This window comes from Microtus oregoni, unplaced genomic scaffold, assembly GCF_018167655.1.
Source record: "Microtus oregoni isolate MIOR12 unplaced genomic scaffold, Mior012 000001F_ref0000356, whole genome shotgun sequence".
Lineage (NCBI taxonomy): Eukaryota > Metazoa > Chordata > Mammalia > Rodentia > Cricetidae > Microtus > Microtus oregoni.
This window is the reverse complement of record NW_024543060.1, coordinates 1116307-1130350: the sequence shown is the minus strand read 5'-3', so window position 1 is coordinate 1130350 and position 14044 is coordinate 1116307. Positions and strand designations below refer to the sequence as shown.

The 14044-nt window shown below is 42.3% G+C and overlaps 1 protein-coding gene across 1 annotated transcript; it reads right to left on the bottom strand.

The window, feature by feature from the left end:
* Nucleotides 1-10187: 10187 nt before the first annotated feature.
* On the bottom strand, nt 10188-11599 carry LOC121460971 (DNA-directed RNA polymerase II subunit GRINL1A). The gene has a single exon (XM_041671672.1). It carries the CDS (start codon nt 11597-11599, stop codon nt 10520-10522), a length of 1080 nt encoding a protein of 359 aa, XP_041527606.1. The 3' UTR covers nt 10188-10519.
* Between the last annotated feature and the right edge of the window lie 2445 nt (nt 11600-14044).

Genomic DNA, 14044 nt, shown 5'->3' with positions numbered 1-14044 from the left:
GGTGTCTATGTTCTGTACCAGGATTGGACAGGCCCATGTTATGTTTCAACATGCTGGAATCAGTTTTCCCCACCATGTGGGTCCCAGGTTTGAACCCAGGTTGTCAGGCTTGGTGGCAGACACATTTGCCCTCTGAGCCATTTCACCGACTCCTCAAATGTGGCTTTATGCTCGGTGAGCTTTCGTGGAGGTGGGGCATCCAGAAGCAAGACTAAGAAGTGAGTAGTCCCAGAGTTGGCCTGTTGGTCATACCACACCTCTTGTGGCAGAGTCCTCTCTGTGGGTTGGAAGTCATCTCTAGAAGCTGTACCTTGTAACTCAGAGATTTGACCCCTAGATAGAAATCTCATAGACCTCACGGAATGTCTGATGTGGGCACCAGAAATGGTGGCTGTTTTTCACCACAAGTGTTTGGAAGCAGATGTTCATTCTCTGATGGGTACACACAGTGAAGCAGATGTTCTCTCTATGATGGGTACACAGTGAACCAGATGTTCTCTCTATGATGGGTACACAGTGAACCAGATGTTCACTCTATGATGGGTACACAGTGAACCAGATGTTCTCTCTATGATGGGTACACAGTGAACCAGATGTTCTCTCTATGATGCATATACACAGTGAACCAGATGTTCTCTCTAGGATCGGTATACAGTGAACCAGATGTTCACTCTATGATGGGCACACACAGTGAACCAGATGTTCAATCTATGATGGGCACACACAGTGAACCAGATGTTCACTCTAGGATCGGTACACAGTGAACCAGATGTTCTCTCTATGATGGATGCACAGTGAAGCAGATGTTCTCTCTATGATGGATGCACAGTGAACCAGATGTTCACTCTAGGATGGGCACACACAGTGAACCAGATGTTCTCTCTATGATGGATGCACAGTGAAGCAGATGTTCTCTCTATGATGGGTACATAGTGAACCAAGTGCACTGAAAACAAAGAAGAGGAAACTGATGCTCATGACATCACAAGGTGGGAAAGCTGTGCCAAGAGAATGCAGAGTGTGCGATTTCATGTATGCAAATTTCACACAAGTTGACTAACCTGTACCAGAGATGCTTAGGGGCAAAACTGTTCCCTAGCTGTGGGACTGTGAGTGTGAACTGCATGGGGCTGCACAGTGAAACCTCCTGGTCTGAAGATCTAAGATGAAACTGTAGTGATAAGTCCCGCCCTTTAGGCTAATGTTTGCCTATAAATTTGGCGAGCGTGCTCCCAGCCATTTCTTCTGATTTCCTGGTCTCCGCGGGAACGGTGGTTCTGTAAGTCTATTTTGCCATTAAAGTTGTATATATATTTTTACAATCTGTCTTCATTCGTTTATGCCGTTACATTTTGGCGTCCAACGTCGGGCTATTTTGCCCCCGACTCAAGCGGGTAGCCCACTAGATAACACAGCACCGGGTGCTGTTTTTTAGTTTGTGACTCCGGCCCCAGTGCGGAGTCCGAGACACACTAGGCCACACAGGCCCATTCTGCCTGCCTTGGCTAAGTTTGCAGCGGAACCCTACGGCCTGAATTAGCAGAAGCTCAAGTACCTGCGGTTTTGCAACAAAAACCGCCACAGTGGCTGATTTGGTCTGATACAAAGTGACTTGGCCGGGCGGTGGTGGCGCATGCCTTTGATACCAGCACTTGGGAGGCAGAGGCAGGCGGATTTCTGTGAGTTCAAGGCCGGCCAGGCGGTGGTAGCACATGCCTTTAATCCCAGCACTTGGGAGGCAGAGACAGGCAGATCTCTGTGAGTTCGAGGCCAGCCTGGTCTACAAGAGCTAGTTCTAGGACAGGCTCCAAAAACACAGAGACCACCACTGGCAGGAACCGATCATTGCAGGTAAAAAATTTTTCTTTTATAAATAAAATGCCTGAACACGTTACTGTTCAAGAATTTAACAGTTTTTTTAATTGTACCATGTGGGAGATTTTACAAGAGGTGTCTATCACCCCACATCTATGGATCCTTCTGGGATTCGTAGTTTTCACTGGCACTAAATTGTTTGATAATAGAAATATGATAAAGTCTTTACGAGACAAATCCAGGATTCTTAAGGCAGAGATTGAACGCTTAAAAACAATTGAGAATGACAACAATCTTCTCAAGAATCAGTTTGAAGTTCTCCAGGCTGATGTTAAGGAGAAATTCATTACTATGGAAGAGGGAACAGCTGATTTGGATCGTAAGCTTCAGTCCCTTTCTGTAGGAAATGAAACATTAACTGAGAGAATCAAAACTGCTGAATGTGACAATCGGATTTTGTCTAAAGCTTATGACAGATTTGCAGAAATGTTGTCAATACAAGAAGGCACAGTTTATGCCATAAAAATTATGTCCAAAGATGAGATGTTATCTCTAATGGACAAACTTCATACTTTAGAATCCTCAATGTAGGCTTTGGAACATAATTCTGGACAGGAGATTCAGACATTGCAGAAGGCAATAGTGAATAGAATTGAAAAGATTGAGGAATTTCTAAATTCTGATGAAGAAGAGCAAAGGGTAGAAAGGCCAATAATACACAAGAAATTTCCCAAATCTATAGTATACCATTACATGGACGACATTTTGTTATCCGATTCAAACATGGATGCCTTGAACAGGCTGTTTGAAGAAATAAAGATACTTTTACCTAAATGGGGATTGCAAATTGCTCCTGAAAAGATTCAGAAGGGAGATTCTGTTAATTATTTAGGTTATAAAATAGATTTGCAAAAAATTAAGACACAAAAGGCACAAATTAGAAGAGATCGCCTACTGACTCTTAATGACTTTCAAAGACTGTTAGGAGACAATTCCAGTCTACGACCAGCTATTGGGATAACACCTGATATAATAATTCATTTTAACAAAACCTTGGATGGTGATAAAGATTTAAACAGTCCCAGAGAATTAACAGCTGAAGCAGAAAAGGAACTGACAATGATTGAGGAAAAATTACAACAGGCACATGTGGACAGGGTGAATCCAGAGCTCGATTGTATTCTCATCATACTACCATCAAAAATTTCTCCTACAGGAATTTTAATGCAGATAGATGATATTATCTTGGAATGGATCTTTTTACCACATAAACCAAGTAAGAAACTGAAAACTTATGTTGAAAAAGTCTCTGAGTTAATTATAAAAGGCAAGCTGAGACTTTGTCAACTAGCAGGCATAGACCCCGCAGAAATTATAGTGCCTTTCACTGCTGATGAACTAAAGAAATTATGGGAAGATAATGAACCATGGCAAAGAGCTTGTGCTAATTTTTTGGGAGACATTAATAACAACTATCCAAAAAGCAAGCAGCTTAACTTCATAAAGAGAACTTCTTGGATCCTTCCTCGAATCGTCTGTGATGCTCCAATAACTGGAGCCCGTACATTCTATACTGATGCCAGTAAATCAGAGAAGGCAGGTTACAAATCAGAAGACTTGGGTAAGGTGGAACAAAGTCCTTATGATTCTGTCCAGAAGGCAGAATTATATGCCATTCTTATGGTGCTAAGGGATTTTAAAGAACCTATTAATATAGTTACTGATTCACAATATGCAGAAAGAGTTATTTTACATATTGAAACTGCTGAATTTATACCTGATGATACTGAACTAACCTCATTATTTCTCCAGGTTCAAGATTTGATCAGGAACAGGCATTGCCCTTTGTACATAACACACATCTGATCCCATATGGGTCTGCCAGGTCCTCTAGGACAAGGTAATGCAGAAATTGATCAATTATTGATTGGTAGTGTGCTACAAGCCTTTGAATTTCATAAAAAAACATCATGTTAATAGCAAAGGTTTGAAGAAAGAGTTTTCTATTACATGGCAACAAGCTAAGGAGATTGTAAAGAAATGCCCTACTTGCTCTTTCTATAACCAAACGCCACTGCCTGCAGCGGCTAATCCAAAGGGCACCCATAGAAATGAAATCTGGCAGATGGATGTGTTCTACTTTGCAGAATTTGGAAAATTAAAATATGTTCATCACACCATTGACACTTATTCAGGCTTTCAGTGGGCAACTGCTTTAAGTTCAGAAAAAGCTGATTCAGTAACCACTCATTTATTAGAAGTCATGGCTATCATGGGTATACCTACACAAACAAAGACGGATAATGGTCCTGCTTATGTCTCTAGGAAAATGAAATGGTTTTTTGATTATTACAATATCAAGCATGTTACAGGTATACCATACAATCCTACAGGTCAAGCAGTCATAGAAAGATCAAATCGAACTATAAAGGATATGTTGAACAAACAGAAAGGGGTGGAAAACACCCCCAGAAATAGGTTACATAATGCTTTGTTAACCTTGAATTTTCTCAACGCTAATGAGAAGGGAACGACGGCTGCAGAAAGACATTGGATAATGGAAAAGTCTACTGAACTAAATCAACCAGTTTATTTCAAGGATGTGCTGACCTCACAATGGAAGCCAGGAGATGTGCTGCGTTGGGGAAGGGGTTTTGCTCGTATCTCCACAGGTGAGGAAAAATTGTGGATACCATCAAAATTAATAAAGGTTCGGTTTGAAGAAGAGAAGCCACTTGGAAAAGATAAATAACAATTCATTCACAAGGATGGCGAGCATACTGATGGCAAGAAATACAGATAGGTTGAAGACAGGGTTTTTTTCTTATCTCCACAGGAAAATACTCATCTTCAAAGAAATTAAGGGACCCTGAATATTTAATTACTGATGGATGGACACATTTTGTAATTATTAATTATATATATATATATATATATAAATATATGTCTTATTAAACATTTCTTTATAAATATGTAGAGCTGGTTTTGGAGTTGGACTATGGCTCAGTCCCTCTTCAATCCCAAGCCTGTTGATAAGAGATATTTCAGAGTTTCTGTCTCAGGTCAATATCCATGAAATGGGACAGAATAAGAATAATTATGTACTTGATAAACTTTCTTTGCTTTTCTTCATATCTGTGTCTTTCTTTATATGTCAGTATATATCCTTGTTGTTAATGTTTAAATTTCCCATAACAAACAACTTTCCCTACAGTAATCTTTAAAGTTTCCAGGAAGAAGATGGGGCCCCATAACAACAACTCCACCTGGTTGATATGACATCATGATACTGATAGCGCTACTACAAGACCTGCTTTGGGTACCAGCTGCACAAGACAGTTCCAACTTGGTTAGCTGAAATGGTGCACATCTTATACAACATTTTGGCCAGACCTGCACAAAATACTCAGAGACTATTTGCAATTTTAAAAACATTGATTTGGGAATTTTACCATCATTTGCTTTCACAGGAGCCCCTAAGAAGAATGTTGCCCCCATGTCAGCTAGAAGCAATTTTAGAGGACGATGTCCCCTCTCCCAACAGAGTTTGCCCTCAGGGTTAGGGACATCTTTTAGTGGTTGGTTTAGGGTTGAGGGGATGGGGAGATATTTTATGGAATTAGGGGTATTTTCAAAAAAAGGGGGGATTAACTGGTTTGATGGGATGATTGGTATTTGTGAATTACTGCTTTTAGAAAATTGTATTGGTACTGTTTCCTGTATATTGATATATTGAATATTGAATGTGAGTGTTCCTACCTCTATTTTTGTATGAGTATGCTTATAATTTTGTCTATATTGTATTGATACATCTACCATATTACAACGTACATTTCTACCTCTGATACTATTTATATAATAACATTGTTTACATTTGATATGTAATGACATTGTTTACAGTTGAAGATCATTGTCTTCATATATTGCACAGTTGTTTATTCTTTTAGTCTTCAAGATAGATAGTATAATCTTCATCCTCTTCGAAGAGCTGTAGAAAATGGCCTTTAATCTAACCTAGAATTCTGTGCCAACGAGACACAATTACTCCTGGCAATGCCACTCTACTCCTGAGAGAACGTTGAGCACCAAAGACACTCCACTGGGAGCTTGTCTTCTTGGCAGAACTGGCCTTTGGATTAAGAAAAGCCCATACCTCAACTTCTGACAATGAAACAGGATTGTCTTATCCTGCCAAGACAGGGTAGGATAGTTCTAAGAAAGTTCCTTGCCTTTAATAATGTTATGTCAGTTATGTTAGGCCTTAGCCAAAGTTGGTTGACTCAACATTGCAAACGAAACTTTGGGTGATTGCCCAGGTAGTCAGTTATCTCTGTCAATTGTTGCACATTTTGGATATATCTCGTTTGTTAAGTAATATTTATTCCCTTCTCAGATCTTTGATGAAGTTGAAGATTATATAATTGTAGTTACTCTCTATATTATTTAGACTCCTTGAGATAGAATGTTTAGCAAAACTTTTGTTCTCAATATTGTTTGTTATATTTATTATTTGTTATTATTGTATATAGTTGTATTTGGTTTAGTTCTGTCTTATTTAGACAAAAAGGGGAGATGTAGGGATAAGTCCCGCCCCTTAGGGGGCGTGTTCGCCTCGGGCTAATGTTTACCTATAAATCTGGCAAGCTTGCTCCCAGCCGTCACTTCTGCTTTCCTGGTCTCCACGAGAACGGTGGTTTTGTAAGTCTATTTCCCCATTAAAGCTGTATATATTTTTACAATCTATCTGCATTCATTTACACCGTTACATCCCACAGTACGTACCATAAGAGCTGGGTTACAGCCAAGTGCCCACAACAGTACCTATACCATGAATGCTGGGTAATAGAAAATCCGTTCCAAAAGTACATACACTATCAGTTCGGGGTTATAGCTATAAGCCTACCATTGTATATACACAATGGAGGCCAGGTTATTGGCATGATCCATCCACAGTGTATGCAGCTTGAGTTTGGAGTTCATTATGGCACAGCACATTCACAATGAGAACATGGTTGAGGACACATGTCCACTACACTATTTTCAATAAGAATGATGGATTAATGGTTTGAGTCTCATACAGCAGATCACCAGAAGTGCTGCAATACAGCTGTTCAGTTACCATTGTAAATGCACAATTAATGCTGAGAGCTAGACATAAGAGCACCACAGTACATTCTGGGATGTATGTATGACCCTGTCACAGTACACCACCATGCATGGTTGGAAACGTGTCAGCCCTCCACAGTACATGCACAGAGTGTTGGGATACAACCACGAGCCCACGATAGTGCTTGTACCATGAAGGCTTGGATATAGGCATGAGACCCTTGCTGTACACACACGACTTGCGCTCAGTTACTGGTTTGAGTCTCACACATAACATTCACAATGAGTGCTGGATTTTAAGCATGAGCTTCCCTTTAATGTGCTGGGATCATGGTTGTATCTAGCACTCATGGTTCATGTCCTGCTGGAAACTCTTACTTAAAACCAAGAATTCATTGTTCGTGAATTATTGTGGGCTTATGGATGGAAACCAGCACTGAATGTGAATGTACTGAGACTAAGATGAGTCTCACAGAACTCATGGTATATGTGCTGGGGGAGGATCGTGCCTAAACTCCAGCAATAATGTGAATGTACTGAGCGAGACTGAAGAACTAATGGTTTATGTGTGGATGGAGACTCACATAGCTAACCTATCACTCATGGGGCAGGTACTGTCAGAAGTTCATGTCTATATCCCACCACTCACTGTGACTGCACTGCCCCAAATGCAAACCAGTAGCCCAGCACTTCCCCTGCATGCACTGCAGGAGGCCGACACAGCTGCAGCAGCACTCATGGTGCATATCCTGTGTGAGGCTGACACTTGTACCAGCAAGCATGGCGCGTGCACTGCAAGGTGCCTGCAACAGTCTTATGAACCAGCTTCCAGGCTGCTGACAGCACTGAAGGAAAGTCCACAGTGTAGCACAAACTGACACTTCTTTATCTGAGGGCTTAGGAAATGTACACTCAGAGCTATTCTGAGGGATTCCTTCTTTATTCTCTCACGGTGCTTTCATGATGCCCCTTTGTTACCCTCCCTGCTTTCTCCATCTCTCATTCTAACTCTGTCTTTACTCTTGATGTTTCCCTCCTGATTCTCTCATGCATGATGTTATTATTCTTCTAGCCCATTTTAACTCCTTCTCTCATGGTTTTCCTCTGATGCCCCAAAGTTTCTTTGTTCTTCACAGCTTAGATATCCAAAATTTTTTTCAAGCAATATACATCTTATTTGACAAAAAATATCATCTGATGTCAGGATAAGATCTGGAGCACCCTACACATTCTTTGTATTAAGGCATGGCCATGTTTCTTGGTCATTAAAATGGGTCCTTGTCTTGCTTCATGCCATGCTGTGGTCCTGGACCCTTTGTGGTTAGGATTGTTCTAGGTCAAATGAGATGAGTGTGTGGCTCAAATGTCCTTGAATTTAAGCTTGCCCCAGATGCCTTGGTAATTTAGGGAGCTGCCACGCTGCCAATGATGTCCCTGGATCTTTGTATGGACTGAATGTTTCTGTGTCCCTTCTGTTTTACATGTGGTTCCAAGCTTTGAATTCTCAGATTAATGTTTTTAATTTAGAGTACCTGTTAAAGCCAGAAAGCATGAAACGGACCCTTAGAGGAGAACAGGCCTGGAGGGAGTGGGATGGCAGAAGAAATGCACTGTGGACGGGGTGAGGGAATCTTGCAAGTGGAAAGGTTTAACCAGGGATGGAAGAAGTGTGGTGTTGGGGAAAGGGGTAACCAAAAGTATGCATGGAGGAAAAAATCCTTTTAGACAAATATTACATTTTAAATTGTTTAAGTTTAGCATGTTAAGGTTCTTGATGCCAACCATATAATGTTAAGTTTAATGTTGGGAAATCACATAGTAAAAGGTAAGAAAATGACCCAGAAAATGATCCTCTGACCTCGATACATGGACCGTGGTTTGCCACCAAGCCTAATGAATGAAGCTGCATCCTTGGAAGCCTAAGTAAAACAACTGAATGAAGTAGCCCTGCATGCATGGATAACGTTCCTCTCAGAAGATTAAGTTTACCAAACAAAGACCCCAATACTATAGGATAGTTCCCTCTGAGGTGTGAAGCAAGGGGGGGGGGCTACTGTCAAACATTACAAGCTCTTGCCAATGTCCTCATTTAAACATGAGAATTAGATTGTAGGACTCTTCTGAACACACTGCACACTTGGGATATAGGACATTTAGAAGTCATGTTGTGTCCATGCTGGCTAGCTTTCACAGTACTAGAACTTCTATGCAAGCTACTGTATGGGGGAAGTTGGCAATGATTCTACCCATCTGTAGACCCTGCATGTGACAACTTGCCTGGCAAGATATTCTCTGTGTGTTGACTCTTATAGGAACAATGAAATTTGTGATTTGATTTTAGGTCTACCACACAGTAGGGAACTCTTGGCTGGTTCTGTAAACTTGATTAAGAGCCCAATGACTGAGGCCATGGTGATGTAATATGGCAATATGTCTTATTCTAGAGACTGGAACCTTTGCTTGACATCACAGCCAGAGTTCACAACATACCTTGAGGTCACTTAAGACATAAGGCTGCTATCCTACTGTGTACTCAAATGGATTGTTTAGCCAACTTTTAAGAGAAAAATGTAACAATTACCACCACTTTCCTTGGTCTTTATAATAGCTGCCTTTTACAAACTAAACTAATACTTAATTGTAATGTTAAATTATGTCTTTTTTTTTGCTCTGATTGGTATTTTATTTCTCCTTTACAGGTTCCACATAATAGACAAAGGTTTTTTGATAACATATTGTTATCTTTGCTGGAGATGATCATATGATCATTCTAAACAACACAAATGTGTACATACAAGAGACTGAGGTTTCTGCAGCCTATAAACACCTCTTTGGGTTTAAAAAGGAAAAAAAGCAATATACGACAATTCAACTGCAACTCTCAGAAAAACATGTTTCCTGACCAAACATGAGCGCCCTGTATATGGACCTATCATCAAAGACAGCAAGGTGCCGGGGGAAGCCAAGAGCAGCTCCTCACACCAGCTCAGAAGACCCTCCCCATCCAGCACCTCCTCAAGGTGCTCCATCTTCATCACAGGAAGATAGCGGTCACCCCAAAAGAAGACAGGAGCAGCAAATAAACATTGTTGTAAAATCTGAGTGTCTTCCACAGTATTTCACACCAGCATCTCAGGAACTCCATGCAAGCATGCGTACCATTTTCTAGATTGCTCCCTTCATATCTCAAGAAAGGGAACCAGGTCTTCCTAACTGATTTTAGGTGCCTGGGAAAACTAAGTATTTCACCAGAAGGGATATAAGCAATGCTATTTGATAAGAGTAAGAATAAGGAGAAAGCAGCTATCTTAAAGAAAAGTGTGCTCTACTCACACTAAAGTATCAGACCAATGCACAACATACTGCAAAACTGTAATACAATACGGTCAAACACAATGTCAAATATGAAACTGTTCAAGCACATGAAGATCATCTTCGGAAAGACAAGCTGGGTTCTTATTTGTAGCTACCTTTGTGTAACTTTAAAAACTGTTGTCCCTCAACAAGGTCTGACACTGATCTTGATACTTGTTAGGAAGTTTGCTATGAGGCAATGGTGGCTCAACAGTCAGGTTCAGAGTTCGCCCGGTGCTCATCTTCAGAATTCATCCGAGGACTGGGCATCATCTTCATCCCTCACTTCTCGGTATCTCCCTGAAGACTCCCCTTCTGGATTGTAGCTCTGCATTTTAATATTCAGTCTCTCAGCTAGTTTCTGTGCTGCGAGCTTTGCCTGCATCTCCTCGTAATTTTGCTTCTGTTCTTTCTGCAGGGCCAGTGACTCTTCTATGGAGAGCAGCTGTGCAGGTAGGTGGTGGAGCGGAAGGAGGCGTGCTGCTGTGATGTCATCAAGATGCTGCCTAGCCCTGCGTCGCTGCTCTTCTGAAGAAGGAGATTCACCCCTCTGACAATGACTTGGTGAGTCACTCTGTTGAGTGGGTAATACATTGGTCTTAAACTTATGAGGAGGGGGCACTGGGTTTTTGGCTCGCATTTCTAGCACTTCCATGTAACGAGGCCTCTTAGGAGTCTCTCTCTGGAGCCCTGGCACGTTCTCAGTGCTGGTGTTTTCTTCTGAGGGCTCACTCTGGTCTGCAATTGTGATCTTTTGCAACTTAGTGAGAAACAGACTGTCAATGCCGCTGGAAATGTCTTCCGCTTGACTTGAAACAGGGCGCTGGGGGAGATGTTCGTTAACTTCAGATGAGGGTGCCCTGGCTTTGCTGCCGGGAGCTGCACCCGGGTTCACTGTGCAGCCAGCCTCCAAAGTCTCTTCGTTGCCTCTGGGAGTGAGATGTGCAGGTCCTTGTGTTTCTGAGGTTGTTCTGAATGATTTGTCAGGAACTAATGATGAAGTATCAAGCATCAGGTCAGAATTCTGGGCCTTGTCTACGTCGGTATCGACTCTTGTGGCTGCTTTTTGCCTTAGCTTACAGTCTACACTAACAGGATGAAACAGTTCACTTCTTGCTCTAACCTCTTCGTGTTCTGCAATGGCAGCTTTCAGTTTGGCGATGGTGTCTGAGATCTTTTTACCTTTGTCGGGCAATTTGCAAATGAATTTTTCGTTGCGCAAAAGTCTCTCCTGGCGCCTCAACCTCTCCCGCAGCTCCGCCGAACTCTGCTTCCCCAAGTCCTCGGGAGCTGGGGGCTCGAAGCCGCGGGGCAGCGAGAACATTGTGCACGGGCTGCGGCTGGCGCGGCGGGCAGGGTTCCCCGGCGGGGCCCACAGCGGGCGCAGGCTCCGCGCCTGCGGCGACTCTGGTGCAGGAGCGGGAGTCGCCATTTTCCCGGAAGAGCGCGGCTTCTTCCAGCCGAAAGGAATTTTCTGGAAATCAATTATGTCTTTTTCTGTGCCCCTGATCCAGAACAATTCATGTTTATCATTTGTATAAAAGAGCAGACATAGAGGTTGAAAACACTTCTAAATGAGTATCCACCAAAACAGTTGGGCACAACAGCATTACTGGGCAATCATGGTATTTGTAATTTCTTTTTAAGGCTGGGTAAATTGGGTTCAGTTGTGCTCACTACCTTAATCCCTTGTAAGACTCCATGAATGATTTCTGTAAAGTACCCCACTCCTTCCCCAGGTGATTCTTATGGGGAAATTCAATAAAAGAGAGAGCAAGAAAAGGGGCAGACACACAAATTCACACATAGGGACACATGTAGGGACAGACAGACATAGGGACAGACAAAGACTCAGACAGACAGACAGACATAGGGACACATGTAGGGACAGACAGACATAGGGACAGACAAAGACTCAGACAGACAGACACACACACACACACACACACACACACACAACCAGACAAAGGGACAGGCACACTTCTTCCGAAAGGCACAGATTTGGAGGGAAGACAGGGAACATGGAGAAAATTCAAACCTGGAAATGACTCCCAGTGGAAGTGCTTTTATTTCTTTACTGCCATGCTGATGCAGTATTGGTGACTCTGAGTTAATCACTGATGTGATGAATCCACACAATAGGCCCTCTGTTGTTGATTTGTTAAAATTCCATGGCATCAAACTGCCTTCTACGTACTCTCCCTGACACCTATACATTTGAGCAACTGTGATCCCTAATGAGAGAGGCTTCTTTAGGAAGTGGGCTCTGCTGACTGCACAGACTCACACCTGGCCAAAGTTTAGAGAATACATAACTGTGCAGTTCTCAGACCTCAGCAGGACACCTGAACCACAACACGCTGCAAGGCTCAGGGACTGCTTTGGAAGTGAGAGGCAGAGGTTGAAGATTGTTTCTGTGAAATGGTGTCCAGGACACAATGATAATCACACACAGGAAGGGGCTCATAAGGCCCCACCCTCAGTGAGGGACTTTGCTCACTTAATATGTGCTGGGTGATGGAATGTCATAAAAAGTAAAGAGGGAATGCAGGTAAGCAGCCACAGTTTAAATCTATGGATGTTAAGGCCAATAGAGTAGTTCGAGTGGTGTTTTCACTCATGTGAGAGCAGTGTGAGAAGGGAAACCTCAACATGACTTGTCTGTGCCTTGGAAAATCCACCAAAATTCATTGAACTCCAGTTTCCAAAACTGCAATTGCAGGCCCAGATACCCAGAAATGGGCTCAACCTGGACTTTTGGAGGCTTTCTGGAGGGTAGATAAATCCAACATTCCTTAAAAACTTGTGAAGCTACTTCCTCTTCTCAAAGGGGTCATTTCTCTTCTCACTGGCAGTAGGAAAAGTTGACTATCTGTGGTCATTATCTATTACTATAACAAGGTACAGACTAGCCTCCAGGTCCTTCAGTAGCACCAGTACCCACTGGACATGTCAGAGTCCTTGCTCGTGTTCTAGGTCTTCTACCCTGCTCCCTACCCTAAACTCCCTCTAGTTCAGAAGCATCCCTCTCCCAGCTTCTCATTCTCTTCCTAAACCTATCTCTCTGTCTCCTCCTGTCTCTATGTTCCTCTCCCTCTCTCTGTGTCTCCTCTTCTGTCTCTCTCCATCTGCCTCTCTGCTCTGCTTCTGCTTCTATCATAGGCAGGTGCAGTTGACTATGTTCAGCCAACATCTATTTCTGCTCTGAGTGATTTGATGTGCCGCTGTCTGTTCTATCTCTGATAGCTATAATAGAAGCTTTCTCCTTAAACATGTCATCAAGAGGTCATGCCATCAGCTTGTACAATACAAAGAAATAGTTTAAAATATTTTCATAGTATATTTTAATGAAAAGCTACTAAAAACTTATATACAAAATTCAATATATACTGTATCAATTTTCAGAGAAATATTTAACATTATAATTTCTATTTTTTTTCTGAGAGTAAGTACAGATTTTATTTATTATTATTATTAAAATTTTTCACCTCCTCCCATTTTCTTCCCCTTCCCCTCATTCCCCCTCCTCCTCCCTCTCTCCAGTCCAAAGAGCAGTCAGGGTTCCCTGCCCTGTGGGAAGTCCAAGGTCCTCCCTCCTCCATCCAGGTCTAGGAAGGTGAGCATCCAAACAGACTAGGTTCCCACAAAGCCAGTACATGCAGTAGAATCAAAACCCAGTGCCATTGTCCTTGGCTTCTCAGTCAGCCCTCCTTGTCAGCCATGTTCAGAGAGTCCGGTTTGATCACATGCTCCATCAGTCCCAGTCCAG

Bases quoted from the DNA above. Each gene is read 5' to 3' on its own strand.
- LOC121460971 (XM_041671672.1), bottom strand. From the start codon at position 11,599: ATGTTCTCGCTGCCCCGCGGCTTCGAGCCCCCAGCTCCCGAGGACTTG.